Raw genomic sequence first — 23413 nt, 5'->3', positions numbered from 1 at the left:
GGAAGATGTGGTTCCGCAAACCACAGGTAGTCGCGCCTGCCGCACGTGGTGAATTTTCCCCTAGAGGCAGAGGCGGGAATAATAACAGACGCTGCCCCAGGGGCAGAGGGGGTCCACAAAACCAGGGTTCCAGGGAATCTTTCCCTGACCAACCCTTTCAGCATCCCTGAGAAGCTGCCCGACTGTCCGCCTTCGGAGGCAGTCGGGGGAAGATCATCTCTGTACCCGGAAGCCTGGCAATCCATCACTCAAGACACATGAGTACAGAAGATCATATCCGAGGGTTACAAAATTCCTCTCACTTTCCCTCCAGTACAACCGCCAAAACCCCTACCAGACGTACCACCCGTGCCGAGGGGTCAGGCTCAGCTAGAAATAAAAAAGCTGTTAAACAAAAGAGTCATCCAGGCAGTCCCAGCAGATCAGCTAGGATCCGGAATCTACTCCAGATTCTTTTTGGTACCAAAAAAGGCAGGAGATTGGAGACCCATTTTGGACCTCAGCAGGTTAAACAACTGTGTGTTAAAGACAAAATTTCGGATGGTAACACTGCAGTCCATTCTACCCTTTTTGGGCAGAGACAACTGGATGTGCTCGTTAGACCTCCAGGACGCGTACTACCACATAAAAATACACAGGCGCTCCAGGAGGTTTCTCTGCTTCTGGCTGGGAGTCGGTCATTTTCAATTCAGGGCCCTGCCCTTTGGTCTCACCACAGCCCCCCGGGTGTTCACCAAATGTTTGGCAGTGGTCACGGCTCACCTGAGACAAAAAGGATTCCAGATGTTTCCATACTTAGAAGACTGGCTCATTTCCGCTACCACCAAACAGGATCTCATAATGGCCAGGGATTATACTATCCATCTTTGCAACAGCCTGGGTATTTCTATAAATTTTGCAAAGTCCTCCTAGTCGCCTTGTCAATGTATAAACTTTATAGGCGCCGTATTAAACACCACAGAAATGTCTGCAACATTACCTCCTCAGAGAGTGACAGACATAAGGCAGAATGTTCAGCTCCTGTTTCAGCCCAGCAGAGTCCAAGTCAAGCTAGTATTGAAAGTGTTGGGCTTCATGGCGGCGGCAATTCTTCTACTTCCATTAGCTCGCTTCCACATGAAACTCCTTCAGTGGATGCTGTTTTCTCAGTGGTCCTTTCAGCAGCTGCCAATGACCCACAACATTTTGATAACACCATCTTGCAAGAAACATCTCTCCTGGTGGATGGTTTCCCCTCAGCTTTTTCAGGGCAGACCTTTTGTTCTCCCCCCTCCAGTTGCCACTGTCACAATGGATGCCTCCCTGATTGGGTGGGGGGGGGGGCATTATCAGGGCAGGACGGTCCAGGGCACTTGGCAACAGTCAGAATGCCACCTGCACATAAATGTCCTGGAGATGAGGGCAGTGCTTTTGACATTGCAGGCCCTTCAGAGCTCTCTTCCCACGGGGACTATAGCAATTCAAATGGACAATATGTCTGTTGTGTGGTATATAAACAAGCAGGGCGGAACAAAGTCCTACCCTCTCTGTCGAGAAGCACTCAGACTTTGGCAATGGGCGATTTCATCTCAACGGTGTTTGATAGCAACGCACATCCCCGGGAAGTCCAACATCATAGCAGACAGATTGAGCAGAACTATCCTCATGCCTCACGAGTGGTCTCTAAATCAAGCAGTAGTAGACGGAATTTTTCGGAAGTGGGGCCAGCCTTGCTGCGACCTTTTCGCAACTCCGCAAAACAGCAAGTGCCTCGACTTCTTCACACTTTTCCCTCTACCAGGCCAGCCCCTCAGAGACGCTCTTGTTCACGTTTGGCCCCGGGGTCTTCTTTATGCCTTTCCTCCCTTTCCATTGATTTCGCAATTAATTCAGAAAGCAACCGCATTGAGATCCAAAATGGTCCTCATTGCCCCATTTTGGCCTCGACAAGTTTGGTTTCCGTTCCTGCACAAATACCTACTGGATCAGCCTTGGCATCTGGAACCCCTTCCGGATCTGTTGACCCACCTCACGGGCAAGCTGCATCAGTCTCTACATTCGATCAACCTCACAGCTTGGTTGCTCCACTTCCAGCCATAGCCAGGCTTCCCCTTATTTCTCCTCCTGTTCGTGATATCATTCTGGCTTCCCATAAGTCCAATACTAGGAAGACTTATGTGAGTAAATGGAAGTGTTTTACACACTGGGCACAAACTAGATCCTTAGATCCTTCCCATGCTCCCATTCATGAGGTTCTAGACTTCCTGGCAGAGCTTTTTCATTCGGGGTCATCATCGGCCACTATCAGGGTACAATTAGCGGCCATTGCTAATTTTCATGTTGGACTCTCAGAAGCAAATATTATGTCCCACAAACTCTGTTAAGCCTTTCTCAAGGGCATTTTATTACTCAGACCTCCAGTTAACGATCCACCTCCACAATGGGATTTGAATTTAGTTCTAACTTCACTAATTCTACCCCCTTTTGAACCGGCAGCTTCTTGCTCCCTCAAACTTCTTTCTTGGAAAACGCTGTTTTTTGTAGCTATAACATCTGCCAGAAGGGTATCGGAACTTCAAGCCTTGTCTGTCCGTCCTCCCTATTTGATTTTTCATAAAGATAGGGTAACTCTCAGAACAAACCCTTCCTTTCTACCAAAAGTGTTATTGGAAGCAAATCTAAACCACTCCATTGATTTGCCCGTCTTTTTCCCAGACTATACCAACAGGGCTGAACAAAAATTACATTCATTAGATGTTCATCGCCAATTACGGTATTACCTAGACAGGACAAAACAATTCAGAAAATCAGACCAGCTCTTCCTCTCTTATGCTGCAGGCAAGAAAGGGCTTCCAGTATCGAAAGTTACTCTTTCCAGATGGCTGACATCTATTATTACCTTGATCTATGAGTTGAGACACAGGCAACTACCCTCTCGGCCTAAAGCTCATTCAACCAGGGCACTATCAACTTCAACGGCTTTTCAAGCAAGGTTACCACTAGATGCCATTTGTGCAGCAGCTACATGGGCGCCCAAACATACCTTTATTGCCCATTACAAGCTTGATCTAGCCTCTAGAAATAGAGCTGATTTTGGTTCCACTGTACTCAGGAGTCTGTTCCATTGAGCCACCCAGGACTAAGGTGCTAGGGACGCTGTCCCATCCAGCAAGAATGAAGGCGAGAATGACAACTTAACATTAAGAAGTTATGTTGTTACCATAACGTTCCATGTTAGTTGTCTTCTTCTCGCCTTCTTTCTTGCGTCCCTCCCTCCTACCCCCTAGGCTGTCACTGATTTCACAATAGGGTTGCCTTTTTTGGGTGATTATCAGTATATACTTCCATATATTGGTTGCATTTTTTGACATTTGATTCTAAAGCTGCATATAAATTAATCATTATACACACACTTTTAGGTATTCCATATCTGTAGATTTTCACAGATTCTTACATTTTTTTATTTCCAAACCAGGTTAGCCGCATAGTTATTCATTTACAATTTTTGTAATGAGTAGTCTTAGTCGACAGACATACAGCGATATTTTTATCTATATGAATTTTTTTAGCAATGTGTCAGGATATTTAACAATTTGTCTCATCTTCAGGAATGATGACCCGAGCACGCTATTTACAACACAAGCATTTAGGTCGCCGATTGTTTGTTCCTGTGACATCATTATTAGATTTATTTACTCCAGAGTGGTTAGTTTAAAGCCTTTGAATGTTGTAGCTTCATGTAGTGATTAGCATGGTTTTTTAGACCCATGCCGAACTCTATTTGTATTAGTAGTACTATAGGACGTGCAGTTTTATTTTTAAGCGTCATTTTTAATTGTCGTTTCTTTTTATGAATGAATGATTAATATGGCTTTTTCAGATTTATGACGTATGATGTCTGCATTATTAGGAGCATACGATGTGCAGCTTTGTCTTAAAGCATCTTTCTTCTTATGAATGAACAAGAATTTGTTCATATATTTTTGTTTACAATCACATGACATAAGGTTTGATGACATATGGTTTGATGTCAATGGTTGGGTTCACGACCGATGAAAGCCTTTTATTTTGGTTGAACAACGCTTTTTATGAGTTAATTTTTTACATGTTTTTAAACCAGAGCAGTGAAGTTCTAAGTTAATTGCTACATCAATTGTTACTAATTGAATAACAACTATTATAATTGCATAAACTTCCCGCCTTTTGATAGTATTTAAACTGGATGTTTTTTATGTTAGTTTATCTGATGAAGCGTAGAGGTGTCTACGCGAAAGCGCTCATCTTGTTTTAAGTCAAATAAAGATGTTTTTCCACTGATTTTTCAGGAGTTTGTATCTATTTGTATCGTGGTGAGACAACCTGTTTCTGTTTTACACTTTTTTGTATTTCTACCAAAAGTGTTATTGGAAGCAAATCTAAACCACTCCATTGATTTGCCCGTCTTTTTCCCAGACTATACCAACAGGGCTGAACAAAAATTACATTCATTAGATGTTCATGGCCAATTACGGTATTACCTAGACAGGACAAAACAATTCAGAAAATCAGACCAGCTCTTCCTCTCTTATGCTGCAGGCAAGAAAGGGCTTCCAGTATCGAAGGTTACTCTTTCCAGATGGCTGACATCTATTACTACCTTGATCTATGAGTTGAGACATAGGCAACTACCCTCTCGGCCTAAAGCTCATTCAACCAGGGCACTATCAACTTCAACGGCTTTTCAAGCAAGGTTACCACTAGATGCCATTTGTGCAGCAGCTACATGGGCGTCCAAACATACCTTTATTGCCCATTACAAGCTTGATCTAGCCTCCAGAAATAGAGCTGATTTTGGTTCCACTGTACTCGGGAGTCTGTTCCATTGAGCCACCCAGGACTAAGGTGCTAGGGACGCTGTCCCATCCAGCAAGAATGAAGGCGAGAATGACAACTTAACATTAAGAAGTTATGTTCTTACCATAACGTTCCATGTTAGTTGTCTTTTTCTCGCCTTCTTTCTTGCGTCCCTCCCTCCTACCCCCTAGCCTGGACAGACTTGAGGTCTCTGAGTCCTTCCATTTCTGGAGATACAACATGATACAGTTTCCCCATACCCTTGGAGGGAGTCCGTACTTGCAAATGAGGATTATAATAATATATTTATACTATGTCTTAGCTTCCAAACGAGATATGGGGAGTTAGCGCATGGTATTGTGGGTTATAGGGCTGCCTCGAGCCGGTAAAAATAGCTCTCGAGCTATAGTATAGGCCGAGTCGGAGCCGAGGATCGGCTCCGAACCCATCCAGCAAGAAAGAAGGCGAGAAGAAGACAACTAACATGGAACGTTATAGTAAGAACATAACTTCTTATTTCTTCTGATGACTAGGATTTACCCTTATCTACCTATGAGAATTCTGATGCAGAGGACTCTATCCCCTCTGCTTCCCCTCCAGAGGATTTCTCTTTTGGTAAAACCTTGCATACTCTTAGGGAGCATTTTTGCTGGGAAAGCCAGGATTACGATTCTAAAAAGAGGCTTAGGGATTTCTTACTCCTGCCTTAACACAGGCCTCTAGCTATCCCCCTGTACTGGATATTGTTGATGATGCCTTTTCAGAGTCTAGCTTGGCCCCTGACTCCTTACCTCCTGATAGATACAGATAGATAGATATTACAGGGTTCCTGACTCTCACAAGTTCCCCTTCAAAAATCCTACTGCAGATCCCGAGACCATTTCACAGGGACCCAAGGGTATAAAGGCTACTACTGCCAAAAATCCTACCCCCTCGAATAGAGATTCCAGGGCTCTGGATAGATGGGGTAAGAAGGTATACACTTTTGCAACCTTGGCTATTAGGGCCTTAAATTGCCAGGTTCATATGTTAAAGTATCAGCAGCATATTATGGGATTGTTTAAACAAAAAATGATGTTGATTCCTGACTGTGCTGAAAATAAGGATTTACAGGATTTAATGCTTTCTGCTGAACAAGTTGGAAAACATACTTTGCAATGTGGTTTTGATTCACTAGAAGCATCTTGCAGGGCTGCTGTTTCTGGGTCTGTACTTAGAAGGCATGCTTGGCTTAAGGAGCAATCTTTGCCAGATCATGTTAAAGCTAAATTGTTGGATGCTCCCTTAAACCAGGACCTCCTGTTTGGCAACAAAGCAGTAGTAGTACTTAAAAATATGGAAGAAAAAGCTAAATCTATGCAAACTGTTAAAGATTTCCTGCAAGTGCAGCCTCCAAGATTTAGTAGGCATTGGCCTAAGAATTGGTCTTTCCTGCCTCTTCCAGGCCTTCTCAGTCCAAACCCAGAACCAGCAGAACACCCAGGTTTCAGTCCCAAGGTACGCACAAGACTAAGCAGTGGGGGGCTCCCATTTCCAAAGCAGGGAGTAGTAAGACCCCCCCTTATGGTAAACTGTCTCAATGACTTAACTTTAAAACTTCCAAGCCCTTCTCAACTGACTGTTCCTTTAGGGGGAAAGATTGCTCTGCAGGCAAAAAATTGGGAACTCATTACCCAGGACAAATGGGTTTTACATATAGTTTCCCAAGGATACAGATTCCACTTCCACACTTTACCAACTCCAAACGGTTGGCCAGATTTACCCCTAAATCAGTGGGCAGAGGCTCAAAAGCAAGTTCTCTCTCTCTTAAGTATAAGGGCTATTCAAGCTGTCCCAGAAGAGGAAAGGACAAGGTTTCTACTCAAGACTTTTTCTGGTGCCCAGAAAAGACAACTGGCGTCCTATCCTGGATCTCTCTATCCTAAACACTTTTTTGGTGATCCTAAAATTCAAGATGCTAACTCTTCACCAGTTGCTTCCTATGCTTGGGCAAGGATGCCTGGTTGGCAACACTGGATTTAAAGGAAGCCTACCTGCACATCCGAATCAGAGAATCTTGCAGAAGATGCCTATGCTTCAAAGCAGGCTTCATGCACTATCAGTTCTCTGTACTGCCCTTTGGCTTATCTACTGCACCCAGGGTATTCACAAAGTGCCTAGCTCCAGTCATTGCATTTTGCAGGCAAAGAAATATTCAAATATACCCATACCTGGACGATTGTCTAATTCATGCAGAAAGCCAGGACATAACTATTGAATCATCTGGCGTTTGTACAAAAAGTGCTAACTTCTTTGGGGTACACTGTAAACGAAAATAAATCACATCTGGTACCCTGCCAACAAATTTTATTCCTGGGAGCAAGCTTGAACACAACTTCCCAGATGGCTCTCCTCACCCCAGAGAAACAAGTTCATTTGACAGCTTAGTTCAAATTAATGGCCACAAAGACCCTGCTATCTGCAAGACAAATACTGCAAGCCTTGGTGTTCATGGCCTCCTGCATTCTCCTAATTCCATATGCAAGACTGCATATGAGGAAACTGCAATGGTATCTAAAAAGCCTGTAGTGTCAACATTCTCAGGATCTAGAAGCAATGATTCCTATCATACCTTGCCTACAGTTAAGAGTTCCTTTGGTGGGCAGAGGCCTGCCACCAAAACAAGAGACTGCCATTCACTCTACCTCCTGCTGCCCAAACCCTAACAGATGCATCAGCCTATGCATGGGGGGCTCACTTGGCAGGGAGGTGCATTCAGGGCAAATGGAACCCAAGTCAAATGCACCTGCATATCAATCAAAAAGAAATGTTAGCTGTACAAAATGCTCTGACAGCCATCAAGGACCACATTTTTCCAGGACAGTTAATGGTAAAGACGGACAACACCACTGTTATGCATACATAAACAAGCAGGGGGGAACCCACTCATACCCTCTCTGCAGACTAGCCATGGCTCTGTGGAACACAGCCTTGAGCTACCAAATGCACCTACAGGTTCAATTCCTGCCAGGAAAAATAAATACACTGGCAGACGATCTAAGCAGAAATCTCATGGACCCACATGAGTGGAAACTGGAAACAAGGACATTCAACATGTTGATAAACAAATGGGTGAGCCCAGAGATAGACCTGTTTGCCTCTCCCCAGAACTACCAATTGGACAAATTCTGCACAAGGACTCCCCACAAACAAGCTTGGAAAGTGGATGCCCTGTCCTTCAACTGGAAAAATCTATCAGTTTATGCCTTTCCTCCTCTGCCTCTCCTCTCCAAGGTACTACTAAAGATCAAACAGGACAAACCAAGGACAATACTGATTGCACCAGACTGGCCACACCAACACTGGGTACCCCCTCTTGCGCAGTGTGTCACTGCTGGCACCATGACACCTGCCTCAGACCCCTACCCTGCTGTCCCAGCAGAAGGGCCAGATTTTGCACCCTCAGCTCCAAACCCTGAACCTGGCAGCCTGGCTAATTACCTGATCTCTCCATTACCATCCCTCAGTAAACAAGTGTTGGATGTCATTCTGGAGGCAAGGAGGCCTAGCACTAGAAAATCTTATGCTGAAAAATGGAAAAGATTTTGTTCCTGGAACCAAACTCTGGGAATGAGCACAGCAGCGCCCAATTTACCTCAGATTCTTCAGTACTTAACTGAGATGCTTCACAAGGGCCTTTCTTTTTCCTCCATCAAAATTCATGCCTCAGCCATTTCATCTCATTACAACACAGAACCACCCCTCTTCTCTCATCCACTGTTGAAGCAGTTCTTCAGAGGAGCCAAAAACTTAAGACCACCCAGGAGAGCCCCTACTCCTGCCTGGGACCGTAACTTTATATTGGAAAAACATACTCTACCTCCTTTTGAGCCAGCTGCAAATGCAGAGTTGAAATTCCTTTCTTGGAAGACGGTCTTCCTTTTAGTCATTACTTCAGCAAGAAGGGTGTCTGAATTACAGGCCCTTATGGCAGTGGAGTCTTTCAACATCTGCCATGCAGGCAGGGTGTCCCTCAGGACCAATCCCTCCTTCCTGCCCAAGGTAGTATCCACTGTGGCTCTTAATCAGTCCATTAATTTGCCAACCTTCTTTTCTAATCCACAGAATAAAGGGGAACGGATACTGCACTCCTTAGATGTGCACAGACAACTTAGATTTTACTTGGACAGGACTAAACCTCTCAGGAAATCTGAACAGCTGCTGGTGGCGTTTGCTGCAGGGGCAGAGGGGAAGGCCATTTTGAAGCAAACTGTTTCTAAATGGATAGGCCATTGCATTCATTTCTGCTATAAGCACCATGGAAAACCTATCCCACAGGGGATAAGACCTCATTCAACCAGGGCTGCATCTTACCTCTACAGCCTTTCTCAGAGGTGTCCCTACCAGGTTATCTGTGTTACTGCCTGAAGTTTTCATGATGGTCAGTCAGCTGTCCCTAAAAAGATAGATAGAATGTATAAAGTTCATCAGTCTTTTAAGTTTTTATACACTATTCCCAAACCTGACGCAACAGGTATAGCCCTAGTTGATTCCACTGTTGATAAGCATTTAATTAGTTCCAATCCTATTCTTTCTAAGGATGGGAAAATTATTGATCGGTATGAGAAAAAAGTCTGTGCTTCTGCAACTTTGATTTTCAGAATTTTGAATTGTTAGGCTTGCTGAAATTATGAGGAGTGTTTTGTTTGTAATTTCTTTGTGTGGGGAAAGTCTGCTTTAAATAATTTTGTTTCTTTTGTTGTCAAAGTCCCTGTCATCATTGTTTACAGTGTATGCATGACTCATTTGATACTTCTTCTAGGGCTTTGGCCACTGGTACTTTTTTGTAGAGGTTTGCCTGTCTGTTTTCTTAGAACCTCCCACATGATGTTAAAATGAGATTTCTAAATTCTAATTCTACTTTGAATAGAGATTTAGCTTTTGGCCCCTCTGCTGCATATATGATAAAAAGTATGATGTGAGGGGTAAGTTGATGCAGGGAATCTCTTACATTTTTAGGGATTCTTTACCCTCCCAAACAGTTTTGGCTAGAAATAAAATAAACAGTCTTATCAAAATGGAAGTAAACAAATGTTTCAATCTTTCAATCTATCTTGCTGTTTTAAAAATAGTGACTTAAGATTTTTCAGCCCTCCTTTTCAAAATTTCCAAATTTTCTAAGGGATTCTTTACCCTCCCAAACAGTCTTGGCTAGAAACAAAATAAACAGTCTTAACAAAATGGAAGTAAACAAATGTTTCAATCATTCAATCTATCTTGCTGTTTTAAAAATAGTGACTCTCCACTAAAAACTTAAGTTACCCACTTTAACATCTAACTTCTTTTCTCTAGTGCAGACTGCAGTGTGCATTTTTTTCATCTTACCTTTAAGGATCCCTGTGAGTAGCACTTGCTCTAATACCAGCTGGAAAGCACTAGGAAGCCTTAAACTGATACAAGCACTCAACTCTCCTTGTTAATAAGGAGAAATTAATCGTAGGCACTAAACAGCCTATCATTGCAAATTACCTTGCTAAGGTAAGGGAAAATAGCTCCTGTACTTTACAAAAAAAAGCACCAAACGAGGCATGTCCAAGGGTCAGCTTCTGGTGATTTCTCCTGTCCACCTGGTGAATCTGGGCATAATGGGGCAATGCAGCAATTGCCTCATGTACACAGACAACCCTCTCCTCCTACCACCTGTGAGAGATGCACTTGCATAGCCAAACTGGAAGCAAAGCTCTCTCCACCAAGTTTGTGCTAGACAGTCAAGAGGAGAAGGTTAACACCCACACTACACCTCAAGCAACACATAGCCCTTCTAAACCCATACCACCAACACCCACACATAGCAACACTAACTCCACATATGTGGAGGCCCTTAGCTGCAATCTGTCCAAGCAACAAGGGCCTCTGAAGCTGAAACACAAACAAACACCAATCACAACCGAAGTGTCACAAGCTCACAACACCAGTGTGCCACCCAGCAACAACCCCTAAGGCAAGACAACGTACATAACACTTTAGTCATAGGTGACTCTGTAGTCAGGCAAACTGATGTCCCACTCACCAGGATGAACAAGGAGAAAATTACAGTCAACTGCCTGTTGGGTGTCAGGAGCCACCACATAACGCATGCACTCAAGTCACTCCACAGCAAGTACAAATATGACTCTTTCATTGTCCATGTTGGAGTGAATGACCTGAGACGTACCTCCCTGGACTACATGAAAAGAGACATGGAAGAGCTCTCTGATAATGTGGCCCAGGCAGATATGACCCTAGCTCTGAGTAGCATTCTGCCTTTGCCCAGAAATGATACCATAATATAAGGACAAAATGACCGACGTCAACAATTGGCTAAGCTTCTGGTGTCATTCAAAGGGGATCCAGTATCTGTCTGCCTGGGACGACATGATCAACAGGCCACAATGCTTTGCCAGTGATTGTCTGCACCTGTCGCCCCTGGGATTCAGGTTACTGGCTAAGGCTCTTGCCCCCTTATAGTGCCTTTTTTAGGCAAAGTTCAAAGACAAAACCACCACCATAACAGGTACAAGCATGCAAAATCTTAGGGTAATGCTACTCAGTGCTAGAAGTCTAAACCTCAAAATGCACTCTCTTGAAGCACTCCTAAAAATGGAGAACATTGATGTCTGTTCAGTAACTGAGACCTGGTTCAATGCTCCAGACAGCACCCCTGCAGTACCAGGTTACAACTCTTACCACACTTTTCGGCCCCCAAACCAGGACCGAAACACTAAAGGTTGACGAGTGTCCATATTCACCAAGGATATTCACACCACCAGGCTAGTTGCCAAACGCAATGCGTCTGAAATTCTCCAGGTGCAACTAACACTAGGTAAGACTGCAATCCAAATTGTAGCTTGCTACAGATCCCCCACCATGCCCCAAGATTCTCACTACACCTTTCTAAACATACTGGAAAATATTAAGATAGAACCAAACACCCTAATACTGGGTTATTTTAACTACCCTGCCATTAACTGGGAAAACTACTCATGTACCAACACCCTTGCCAAACATTTCTTGGAATTCATAAATTCCAACACCCTGGATCAGCTAATCCATAGTCCCAACAGGGGCTCCAATATCCTAGACCTGGTCATTACTAACATGGAAATCGATGATCCACACCTATGGTCACCCCCTCGTTGGTCAGGTCTGACCATAAGCTAATCACCCTTAATATCCACATCCCACCCCTCCCCCCCACCCCCAGTAACGAAACCTCCATAAAAAACTTCTCCAAAGCCAACTTCATGCTACTCAAGTCAGAAGTGACAAACTTCATGATACCCATGCAGACGGGACTTGAAAGTTCGACTGCTGAATCCTACACTAAGGCACTGTACAAGCACATCCACTCGTGCATGAATCGTGCCATCCCAAATAGAACCAAGATGCTCTCCTCCAAAAAAAGGAAGCCAATCTGGTGGTCCCCTGCCATAAACAAACTTTACAACAAAAGGAAGAAACTGTTGCAGAAAAGAGGAAAATCCCAGGATGCAAAAAACTCCCTTACCAGCCTCAGTAAGAAGCTAAGATCCCTTATAAAATCCTCCAAAGCTAGTTACGAAAATAAAATTGCCAAAGATTACAAAGACAGTCACAAGGCATTCTATAACTATGTCAAGAATCTAAATGACAATGCTCAGATCTACTCTGAGCTACAACAGAATCGCATTAAATATACTGATCCCAAGGATATTGCTAATATCCTGGCAGATCGATTCAGTGCCAACTTCACCCCCTAAACGGCCCATCTCAATACTGGAAGATTGCCAAGTTCTGGTAATAATGGCCACATAGGTAAAAATCGCACTCTACAAAGCTAAGAATACAGACCGCATCCATGGGACCAGATGACATCCCGGGCGGTGTACTACATGAACTACAAAATGAACTGGTACCTCACCTAAGTGTCATGTTTAATCATAGCCTCACCTCAGGCTTCATGCCCACTGAGTGGCCTGCAGCTACAGTTATCCCACTCCACAAGGGGGGATCCACCTTGGATCCCGGGAACTACCATCCCATCAGTCTGACTAGCCTGATCTGCAAGGCCATGGAGTATATTTTCATGGAACTTAAAAACAAAGACATTGGCAACCTTCAAACACTGGACCCCAGCCAGTTTGCGTTCATGAAGGGCCAATCTTGTCTCCTGAGCCTGATTGACTTCTTTGAATCAGTCTCCAGAGATGTGGACGAGGGTAATGTGGTCCACACAGCCTATCTAGACCTCGCCAAGGCCTTTGACACCATCCCCCACTCTGGAATCATAGATAAACTTCTTAAGCTGGGCATTAATCCCTACATCACCCAATGGGTTGCCAACTGGCTTACTGACAGAACCCTCACTGTAAAAGTAGCCAACTCCAAATCCAGCTCCAGACAAGTGGAGTACCGCAAGGTTCAGTCCTGGGACCGCTCTTGTTTGGCATCTACTTCTCTGAAGTACAGGCCAACACTAAGGGACTTTGGCTAACAAAGTTCGCAGATGACTGCAAACTGGGAGCCATTATTGAATCCCCAAATGATGTGGCTACTCTACAAAAGGGCCTTACAGAAACAGATGCTTGGTGCCAGAGCCATGGACTCACGCTCAATGCCAAGAAATGTATAGTTATCCCTTTTGGGAAAACGTGTACCCGTGAATTACCACACAGGTGGCAGTACACTAAACACAAAGTGTGATAAGAGATTTAGGGACACAGGTGGACAATGGTCTCACCTTTGATAACCACATAGCCATAACTGTCAGCAAATCCTTCTATGTGGCACACTTCATCACTAAGGGCTTTTCATCCAGAAAAAAGGAGGTAATTGTTCCACTGTACTCATCCCTCATTAGACCCATTATAGAATACAATGCCCCATTTGGTATGTACCTCTCAAGACATTTGTAACAACTGGAAAGGCCGCAGAAATACCTCACTAAAAGAATCACAGGCCTAAAGCAGATGCCCTTTGCTGACCGCCTTAAAAAACTCCAGCTATACTCTGTCGCATATTGTCTACTTAGAGGCGATCTCTGCTTAACATACAAGGCCATGTCAAAATCAGAGCTGTTGGGCATACTACACTTAAAGAAATCCCAGTCCCTTAGAGCCACACGCTCCAGGGATCCAAACCTTGTCATCACAATAAACAACACATGCTGGAGGGATAGATTCCTGACCCAGAGACTCCCCAAACTCTGGAATAGACTGCCCATACATGTCAAGCAGAGTGCTGTTTTGGCCCTCTTCAAAAGGAACCTTGACGATTGGATGGGAGATGGGAAATTCACCCTGGGGATCACGTCGCCCTGCTAGACGGGGTCCAGGGAAGTAAATAGTGTGGTAAGAAATAGCCAGGGAATTGTTATGGCTAGGCTTGTTTAGGCCCTAGGGCCGATAACCTAGTACCAACCTATGAACCTTTATGAAGAAGTGGCATGGGGATTCCAAAAAGTATTCTCGAACTCCCCAAATCCAACGACAATCATCAAGCCAGAATGACTAAGTTGTTACAGACAATATTACAGTCATGTGGCACATCAACAAGCAAGGAGGAACCAGATTGTACCCCCTTTGCAGGGTAGCCATGTTAGCTTGGCACAATCACACTTTCTAGGCATCCTGCATTCTGTCAGAGCAAAATTGTGTGGCATGCAGGCTGAGCAGGACAAGGGTAGATCCTGATGAATGCAAAGTAGATTAGGGTGTCTTCCAAGATTTGATACATATGTGGAAAGTTCCTCGAGTTAGACCTGTTTACTTCCTCTCTGAACAATCAAGCTGGCTAGATTCTGCTCCAGGACTCCATGCAAGAAGGCCTGGATGACGGATGTTTTTTTTCCTTAATCAGGAATGTTCCTGTATGGTTTTCCACCCTTTCCACTGAAGTCCAGGGTACTTCTGAAGATTCAGAAAGAAATCCTCCAAGATCATTGTGGTAACTCCCTTCTGGCCCAGGCAACAGTTGTTCTCCTTTCTTTTGGAAATGGCTAGGGGTGGTTACCACAAGCTTCCTCACAGAATGTGTCTACTCACAAGATCAAGGGTGTTTGCTAGATCCTGACCACAGTCAACTTCAGCTGACTGTCTCGATGATAGGGTCCTTATTCCCTTTAGACACCTGTTTACTGAAGATGTGCAGCAAGTACTAGTGGAGGTAAGAAAGCCTGCTACTATAAAGTCATATATTAGCAAATGAAAAAGGTTTTTGTAGTTGGTGCCAATAACATAACCAGGACCCTTTCAGGACTAGTTATTCCCTGGTTTTACAGTATTTGTGTTAGTTGTTATCTTGTAGCCATTTTTCCTCATACAAAAGGGTAATTTATCAACCATCTCAGCATGTCTGCCCATGGATCCTTCCCTTTGAATGCATTTTCATGTCAAAATCTTTTTCAAAGGAACCTTGCATAACAGGCCTCCAAGAAAAGTGGTGACCCCTCCTTGGAATCTTGATTTTGTGTTAGAGAAGCAAACACTCCTTTTGAACATGCTAACCTGACTTGACTCAAAGTTCTTAACATGGAAAACAGTTTTACTGATTGCTGTGACTTTTGCATAAGGGTATCAGAGTTGTAGCTCTTATCGTGAGTCAGGGTTTCTTTGAGAACCAATTCTTGTTTTGTGCCTGAAGTGCTATCCAACCTTATGTTAAGCCAAGCCACCCATCTCCCTATTTTCTTTCCTGAATGTAAAAATGAGAGAGAAAGGATACTCCATATTTTGGATGCCCACAGGCAACTCTGGTACTATCTTGGCAGAATGTAATCTTTCAGATCTTTGGATCAGTTGTTTGCTTGTGAAGGTAGAAAGAAGGGGCAACCAGTATCAAAGTAGATTATTTCCAAATGGTTGCATAAGGCTAATACCTTTTGTTATATTCACCACAGCAAAACTATTCCAGGCAGGGTCAACGCCCAGTCTACCAGGGCCTTTGCTTCATCTATGGCTTTTTGGAAAGGGTGGGATTCTAAAAGTATTCTAAAAGCAACAACTTGGCCCTCTGTACATACTTTTGCAAAGTGCTGTCAGCTTGATTCCTTCTCTAGGTCCAGGTTAGGCTTTGCTAGAACTATTCTCCAGAGGTTCCTGGACTCTTCTCCTTCCACCTCCCAAATGTAGTAAGCTAGGGTAATCTACCCATGTAGCTAAGGCTACTGCAGCAGTGATCAATATGATGAACATAGTGCAGCTGTCCAAGTAAACTTTCCATAACAGTAGATGATGATCAAATAATCACTGCAGTAGCCCTCCATCCCTTCCTTTTTCCATCCATCCCTTGTATTTTTTGGTGTGTTGTTTAAACCAGGGTGTAAACTTTTATTTTTTGTTGTTCCTAGCATTGTCCTTTTAGTGCTCTGCTTCCCTGTTTCTGTTGGTACGAAAGCTGTAAAGGTCTTGGTGCCCATATCTGTCTTTTTAATCTTTTCAAGCTGACTGATGATTTTGGTGCATGGAAGGTGCTCTGAAAGCTGGCCAGTTATTATATTCTTGTGAGGATATAACCCATAAGCCAAAAACACAGCCTCAGTGGGCTCCGACAGTTTTGCTGGATGCCTCCTAAATAGCTTGAAATATGATCTGTCAGGACCACGTGAGTTGCATTTTATCTACAGCCTGAAAACAGGCTTTGTACGACAAAAGTGGATGACTTTAATGCTTATTGCATTTCACAAGGGTGGACCATCAGCTGACCACAGAAACTACAGTGCCATTAGTATGACTTGTCTAATACGCAAAGCTATGGATGCAATTATCATGGAAATGATCAACAAAGACCTAGGTAAACTTCAGACATTGGACCTAGCCCAGCTTAGCTTCATCAAGGGAAGATCATGCCTACTAAACTTGGTGGACTTCTTTAAGAATGTCAACAAGGAAATGGATGAGGAGAAAATGTTACATACCACCTACCTGGAGCTGGCTAAGGAATTTGATAATAGTACTCCACTGCGGTATAGCTGACAAACTTGCTGAACTGGGCATAAACCCCTACATAACTTGCTGGATTGCCATCTGCTTACAGACAAAACACTGGAAGTTAGGATTGGTGAGACCACCTCCACTAAGACAGTGGTCACCAACAGGGTACCTTGGGGCTCTGAGCTTGGACCACTCCTATTTGGCATCTAATTCTCTGAGGTGAAACCTAATGTCATGGGCCTTTGGCTGACCAAGTGTACAGATGACTGAAAGCTAGGAACTATCATAGATTCTCCCAGTGACACAAACAATCTTTCAAGAGGGTTTAATCCAGATAAATGACCATTGTAAAAGTCATGGAATAAATCTCCATACCAAGAAATGCATTATATTACCTTTAATTTTACCAGCTTCCAGGCTACGCAATTCATTGCTAAGACACTCCTAAGAGTTGACCTGGTAATATGGAATCTGGGAAACGTGCAGAGCGTAATCTGGCCTTTGAACAACATATGGATGAGGCAGTCAGAAAAGCATTCTGTGTTGCCCAACTTATAAGTAAGGACATTGCATCCAGGTCCAAGGAAGTCAAAGTGCCACTTCATTTCACCCTTATCATACCCATTTCACCCTTATCATACCCATTATTGAGTATAATGCTCCCCTTTGGCAAGTACCTAGCGAGACACATGCAGCAGGCCGAACATCCACAAAGGTTCCTTAGCAAAAAAAGTTAAGGGTACAAAATGTTGTCCTGTATAGATGGTCTTTAAAGCTTTATCTGTACAATGGGACAAGTAACTGATAGGAGGTCTGTGCCCTGGCATACAAGGCATCCTCAGATCCAGCTTTGATAGGTTCATAGGTGTGTACTAGGCTAATGGCCCTGGGGCCTTTACAAGCCTAGCCCACAGAAGTGCCGTGGCATTGTGCCACCTGTCGTTGGTTCCCAGTGCCTCTTTCAAGTAGAGCCACTGGAGTGATCCCCGGGGTGAAGTTTCTTATTTCCCATCCACTCATCAAGATTTCTCTTGAAGAGGGCTAGTGAGGTGCTCTGCTTGACATGTATGGGAATGGGAAGTCTATTCCAGAGCATGGGCAGTCTCTGGGTTATAAACCTGTCCCTCCAACATGTTCTTTTGATTGTGATAATGAGGTTGAGGTCTCTGGAGCATGTGGTGCGGAGGGACTGGGATTTCTTTAGATGTAGCATTTCTAACGGAGCTGGGTCAGACATGGCTTTGTAAGTCAAGCAGAGATCGCCTCTTAGTAGATGATATGAGACAGAGAATAGCTCGAATTTTTTTGAGTCTGTCCATGTAGGACATGTGTTTAAGGCCTAGGATCCTCTTCATGAGGTACTTTTGTGGCCTCTGTTGCAGGTGTCTACTGAGGTACATGGTAAATGGGGCATTATACTGTACGACTGATCTAATGAGGGAAGAGTAGAGAGAAATGATGACCTATTTTCTTCCTGGATGCAAAACCCTTGGTAATGAGATGTGCCCCATAGAAGGACTTTCTGACCACAGTGGCAATTGTGGTCGTCAAAGGTGAGGTTTCTGTCAACCTGTGTCCCCATATCTCTTATAATGCCTTCAGTGTTCAGTGATGGATCATTTGGACATCCACAAAACAGCCGCATCAGAATGACTAGATCCAAGGATTTAAATTTTGCTTGCAACATAAATAGGGGCATGTTGGCACTCAGATGTGTGCCTCAGGGGATCCTCATGCTCTGGAACAGGCTCCCCATCCATATGAAGCAGAGTTCATCCCTAAACCTATTTAAGTGTAACATTGACCAATGGATAGGAAATTGAAAATTCACCTAGGGTCTGGCCCCCAAGTCTCTGATAGAGGTGGGTAGTAATTGTGCCCAAACTAACATACCCCTCCCCCCAACGTAACCTTTGGAAACTTCCGGACTTAACATACCTCATCCTAATAACACTATGATACTTAGGGACAGTTGGGTGGTTGCATGTCTAGGCTTATAAAGTCCTAGTAGTCATTAGCCTTAGCTGTATGGTTTATATCAGGCCACTGCATCAGCAGTTATTTGAATGTCTACTGTTTTGGTAAGTTTACTTAAGCAGCTGTACTTTCTGGTACTAACCTGTAGTTAAAAAAATACTAGAATTTGTATGGAAAATGCAGGCTATTAATAGGCAAAGTAAACTAGAAATTAGCTCAGTAGAGCAGAGCAGTGAACAGTTCTTAGGCAGTCATTTAAAAAAAAAAACACAATTGAACCAGACATAGCAGCTGCTGCTCCTAAATTCCTAGGACAGGAAAGAGTAAAATATACTGAGAGAGCCCTGGGTGTGACTTGTAGTCAGATGGTTCTTTTAGACCATTTCCCCATTAAGGAATCCATGATACTCTTCCTCATTGTCAGACAAAATTTAAATCCTAACAGCAGACCTTCTGAAAGTTCTAGCTACTTGATGCAATACCTTCGGTGATAAGAAGTGGCTCATTCAGTGTGTGTGCATGACCACTATCTAGCACAGCAAAAAATCAGTTTCTTTGGAGTTTGTTTTACGTCTTACAGTTTATATTTTACATTGTAGTGCAGCTTTACTGTAAAACAATTCCATGTTTTATACAGTTTTTCACACAGATTTTCCCATTAAATGAGTATATTTCATGTACGTTTTATACTTTACCACTATCTGTACTGGAGGAAAGAAAAAAAAAACACAGTTATAGGCTATGACCTTTGATTTGGAGGTCACTGTACACTCAAGCAGTGAACTGCTCCTGTACATGGCGGAAACCTCAGTTACTTGTGATCATAGCTCTCAACCAATCAGGGACCATTCCAGAAATAAGAGACAATCAGGGAGTGGGACACTTTTAAAATATTAACACTATTAACTTGAGACACTGAAAGAATAAGGGAATGTGAATTAATATCCATTTTGTGAAATGAACTCCATAGTTCTAATTACTATCATTATTTATTAAGTACATTTCACCACCTTTTCTCCAACAGTCATCAATTTTAGGAGGGATTAAGAGGAACAGATCTAAAATTTAAGTCAGTCAGGGACAGTTGATGGGTATACTTGAGACTGAGAAGATATTATCTACAAGCAACAAAAATGCAGCTCTCAGACCCCCAAAATGGAAAATCCCCAGATTCTAGCTGCATTTTTGGTATCATATTCGTGAAAATCATGAACAGGAAGAGATACAAGATATACGCTTGCTTGGTGGAGACTTATGCCTACCTTGACCATTTTCAGCTTAGTTCTGAGAATGCAGACAATTTTTGCTGTTCAAGTACAGGCTTTGATTGGCACAGAAGAGTAAACTTTGGACTCCATACTTTGTAATACCCTTCTCAAGATATTTAAGGCTGTGCATTCATGTGTCCTCTCTAAGTCAACAAAACGCATGGACAGTACTAGAAACCCCCATGAATTAAATTCTTATCCCCTTAGCAGGTGCTTTTTTAGTACATAGGTGTTGTAACTCTTAAAATATTTGCAATATTATACAATGTATTATCATAACATGACATGTTTGTATGTCATCTCTTGTATTTCATGTGTCTTACAGGTCCTGCTCAGGTTCCCATGATGTCACCAAATGGTTCAGTGCCTCCTATATTTGTGCCTCCTGGATATTTTCAACAGGTAAAAAGAAATTACAGCCATTTGAACATTGTTACTGCATAGTTTGTTAAACATTCATTAATAATAACATTATTTGTCTTTGCATATTGATAAAGTGGTATGAATTTTATCCTGTGTAAATATTTGCCTTTTATCAGGTGCACTAGTGAGCCTCAGTGCAAGTAGAAATATTTTTGTGAAGTTTCTTAAATAATGTAATCTGATTCATTTGTTCAAATTCTGTAGTATAATTTTGACCATTTTGTAATGTTTTTTTGTCTTTTCTGTCTAGATTGTGAATTGATATGATCAGCTCATCAGATGACTGTGGTTTGGGACACAAGAGGGTGGGGGACTGAGATTAAAGAGCTCATTGCATTTTTGAATTTGACATTGGATGACCTTTCATTCAGCATTGTTATTGAGGCACAAAAGCAATAGAACATTTCCTTTGATAAGGTACTGATAAATATTATCAGAAAAGTAGCTATGACTAAAATGTAAGTAGTATCTAGTGCTCATGCATCTGCTCGTCTTTATTCTTTAGTCGTCATCTTAGTAAAATGTGACTGTGAGACATCACTTAAAATGGGTCAGAAATTTGTCTCATTTCTTGCATGTGCAGGTAACAGGACTAAATTAAAATTTTAAAAAGAATGCATAAAAAGTTGTGAAGGTGTATTCCTGAAATGTCACAAATGGGTTGCTTAAACCCCAATGTATTCTAAAGGGATATTAGATCAATATATAGGCCGTGGTGGTACAGTGGTTAGTGTTGTCGCCTCACAGCAAGAGGTTCTCCGGTTCGGTTCTCTGCTGGAGCGCTTTCTGTGTGGCGTCTGCATGTCCTCCTCACGGTTGAGTGACTTTAAAGACATGCAGGTAGGTGTGTGCACCTTCTTTGAAGGTTGGGTGTCGGGCTGGCAACTCAACACAGTAAAAATTCACTGCCAATTATTAAGCGGACTGGAGTTCCGCTGTAGCAACCCTTAACCGGGAAAAGCCGAAAGACAGTTTATATGTCTTTGTGGGGTAGCTAGTGTTTAACTGTGCTGGTACTTATAGTTTATATACTGTATGGAGATTGAGGGATGTAGCTTTTGAGAGCTTTCATCTTGGTTTGGTGTATGCAGTACACCGCAGGGGGAAACAGGATAATGCCATTTAATGACCGCTGGTCTTGGTGGACTGTTCTACTCTTTTCTGCCCACCTCTTCTCCTGAATTGTTATTGTAAACACTGAAAAACCTTTTTTATTTTCAGGACTTAGGGTATTTCGAATGTGCATAACCAGGAATGAGGTTCATTTTGTAGATGAGCTTCAAATTGAAAAGATGAATTATGGACTTTCCTAGTTTTCTGCAGTCTAAGTAAATCAAATGTTAATGTAATGGTTGCTGAGTTTTAAATATGTTTTTGCTTTTCAGAACGTATATGTATCTGCGTGTGTCTCTGTATGTGGGAGCACTTTACATAGTCAAATGGTCATAATATTGAACGTCTGTAATGCTGGCAAAAGTGATTGATTCTGTTGGCACTACTGTGTAGGAGGCCACAGAACATCAGAGAGTAGGGAATTTGCCTTTACCCTCACTGTTATATGATCTTGAAGTTGGTATATATAATTTACAGGGGGTGTGGGGGTGCAGCACATACACATATGCATATATATATATATATATATATATATATATATATATATATATATATATATATATATATATGCATATATATATATATATATATATAGATGTATATATATATATATATATATATATATATATATATATATATATATATATATATATATATATGCATATATATATATATATATATATATATATATATATGCACACATGCATGTGTGTACTTGTTCCATATTTTTTGTTATGTGTACATCTCACTGTGTTACACTGACGATGAAATTAACTGTTTTAATGTTTTCTTCTGAGTGAATATTTTGGGAACTGCTGGTAAGAATAATCGGATAGTAATTATTTTCTTGTCCAGTAACTCTTTCCTGATACTAGACTTTTTAATTTTGGATTTTATATTGTGCTTAGCAGGTAGACATATATGGCTTTTTTATGTAATCAGTGACAGACTGATACAAATGTTGACATTAGCCTTCTTCATAATAAACGTTTGTTTTAAAGTATTCATATCTCATTCATTCTTTGATTACTCGTTTAATTAATTTCACGGTTGCAAGAGAGCTAGAATGTATCCCAACACTCTCTGGGCATGAAACAAAAAAATAATCCTAGACATGGCACTTGCCTGTCGCATTTTAGACTGTTAGTAGACAATTGACTGTTAAAGCTGTGAGTTCTGTAATTTTGGTCCAAACTGGTGTTCATAAGTACTCAGGCAGGTATTTATATAGTACAAATAATGCCTTTACATTTTTAAACATGTAGGTCATGCAGATATTTGTCTGGTATTAAACAGTGGCTCAGTAGTTACCACACTTGGCTTTGATGCTGGAAGGTCAAAAAACTGTGTTCTTTTCCCATACCAGGTAGTTGCATTTATTTTTCTGATACTGCACTGTAGCTTTGGAGGGACACTGTGTCATCCTCCAGCTGAGATGTTAAACTGAGGTCACGTCTGTCTGCATTGGTGGTGGCTGAGGTGGATGTAAAAGATCACATGGCACTTATTGAAAACAGTAGGATAGCCTTATTTCACATTTCTTTCAAAGTGTACGCTTAATTACACCATAAACTTTTTTTTTTTTTTGACTTCATAATATGTTTTTGATTTTACCGTCATGTAAATCAACTTCCTTAACCCCTTCTCCACAACCAGATGTCTCAGCTATCCCTATTTTGGTGAAAGGTTCTTATTGTCAGGCTTGATTTTACCCCTGTGCAGTGTCCTTATTTTTGAGGTATATCCCTATTTTCAGGCTTGGTTTACCCCTTCACACAATTTTCTTAATTTCCATCATCGCATGTGATTTTTGAAGCTGTCTAGTACACAGAAAACCAGAACAGCTGACAAACATACTAGTGGCAACAATAATTTAAAGAAAGAGGACACATA

General features: G+C 42.2%; 1 protein-coding gene across 5 annotated transcripts in view; it reads left to right on the top strand.

The window, feature by feature from the left end:
• FNDC3A (fibronectin type III domain containing 3A) overlaps window positions 1–23413 on the top strand; it is a 3267883-nt gene that overhangs the window by 1164691 nt on the left and 2079779 nt on the right. For all 5 annotated transcript variants that reach the window (XM_044073165.1, XM_044073164.1, XM_044073166.1 and 2 more), the window contains one exon: window positions 20310–20386. In XM_044073165.1, the coding sequence (XP_043929100.1) occupies window positions 20310–20386 (77 nt within the window). The remainder of the gene's footprint in view (window positions 1–20309; window positions 20387–23413) is intronic.

Source organism: Protopterus annectens, chromosome 5.part1 (genome assembly GCF_019279795.1).
Source record: "Protopterus annectens isolate FY-2018-M chromosome 5.part1, PAN1.0, whole genome shotgun sequence".
Classification (NCBI taxonomy): Eukaryota; Metazoa; Chordata; order Ceratodontiformes; family Protopteridae; genus Protopterus; species Protopterus annectens.
The sequence above is the reverse complement of the archived record's forward strand: the minus strand, read 5'-3'. Positions and strand labels throughout refer to the sequence as shown.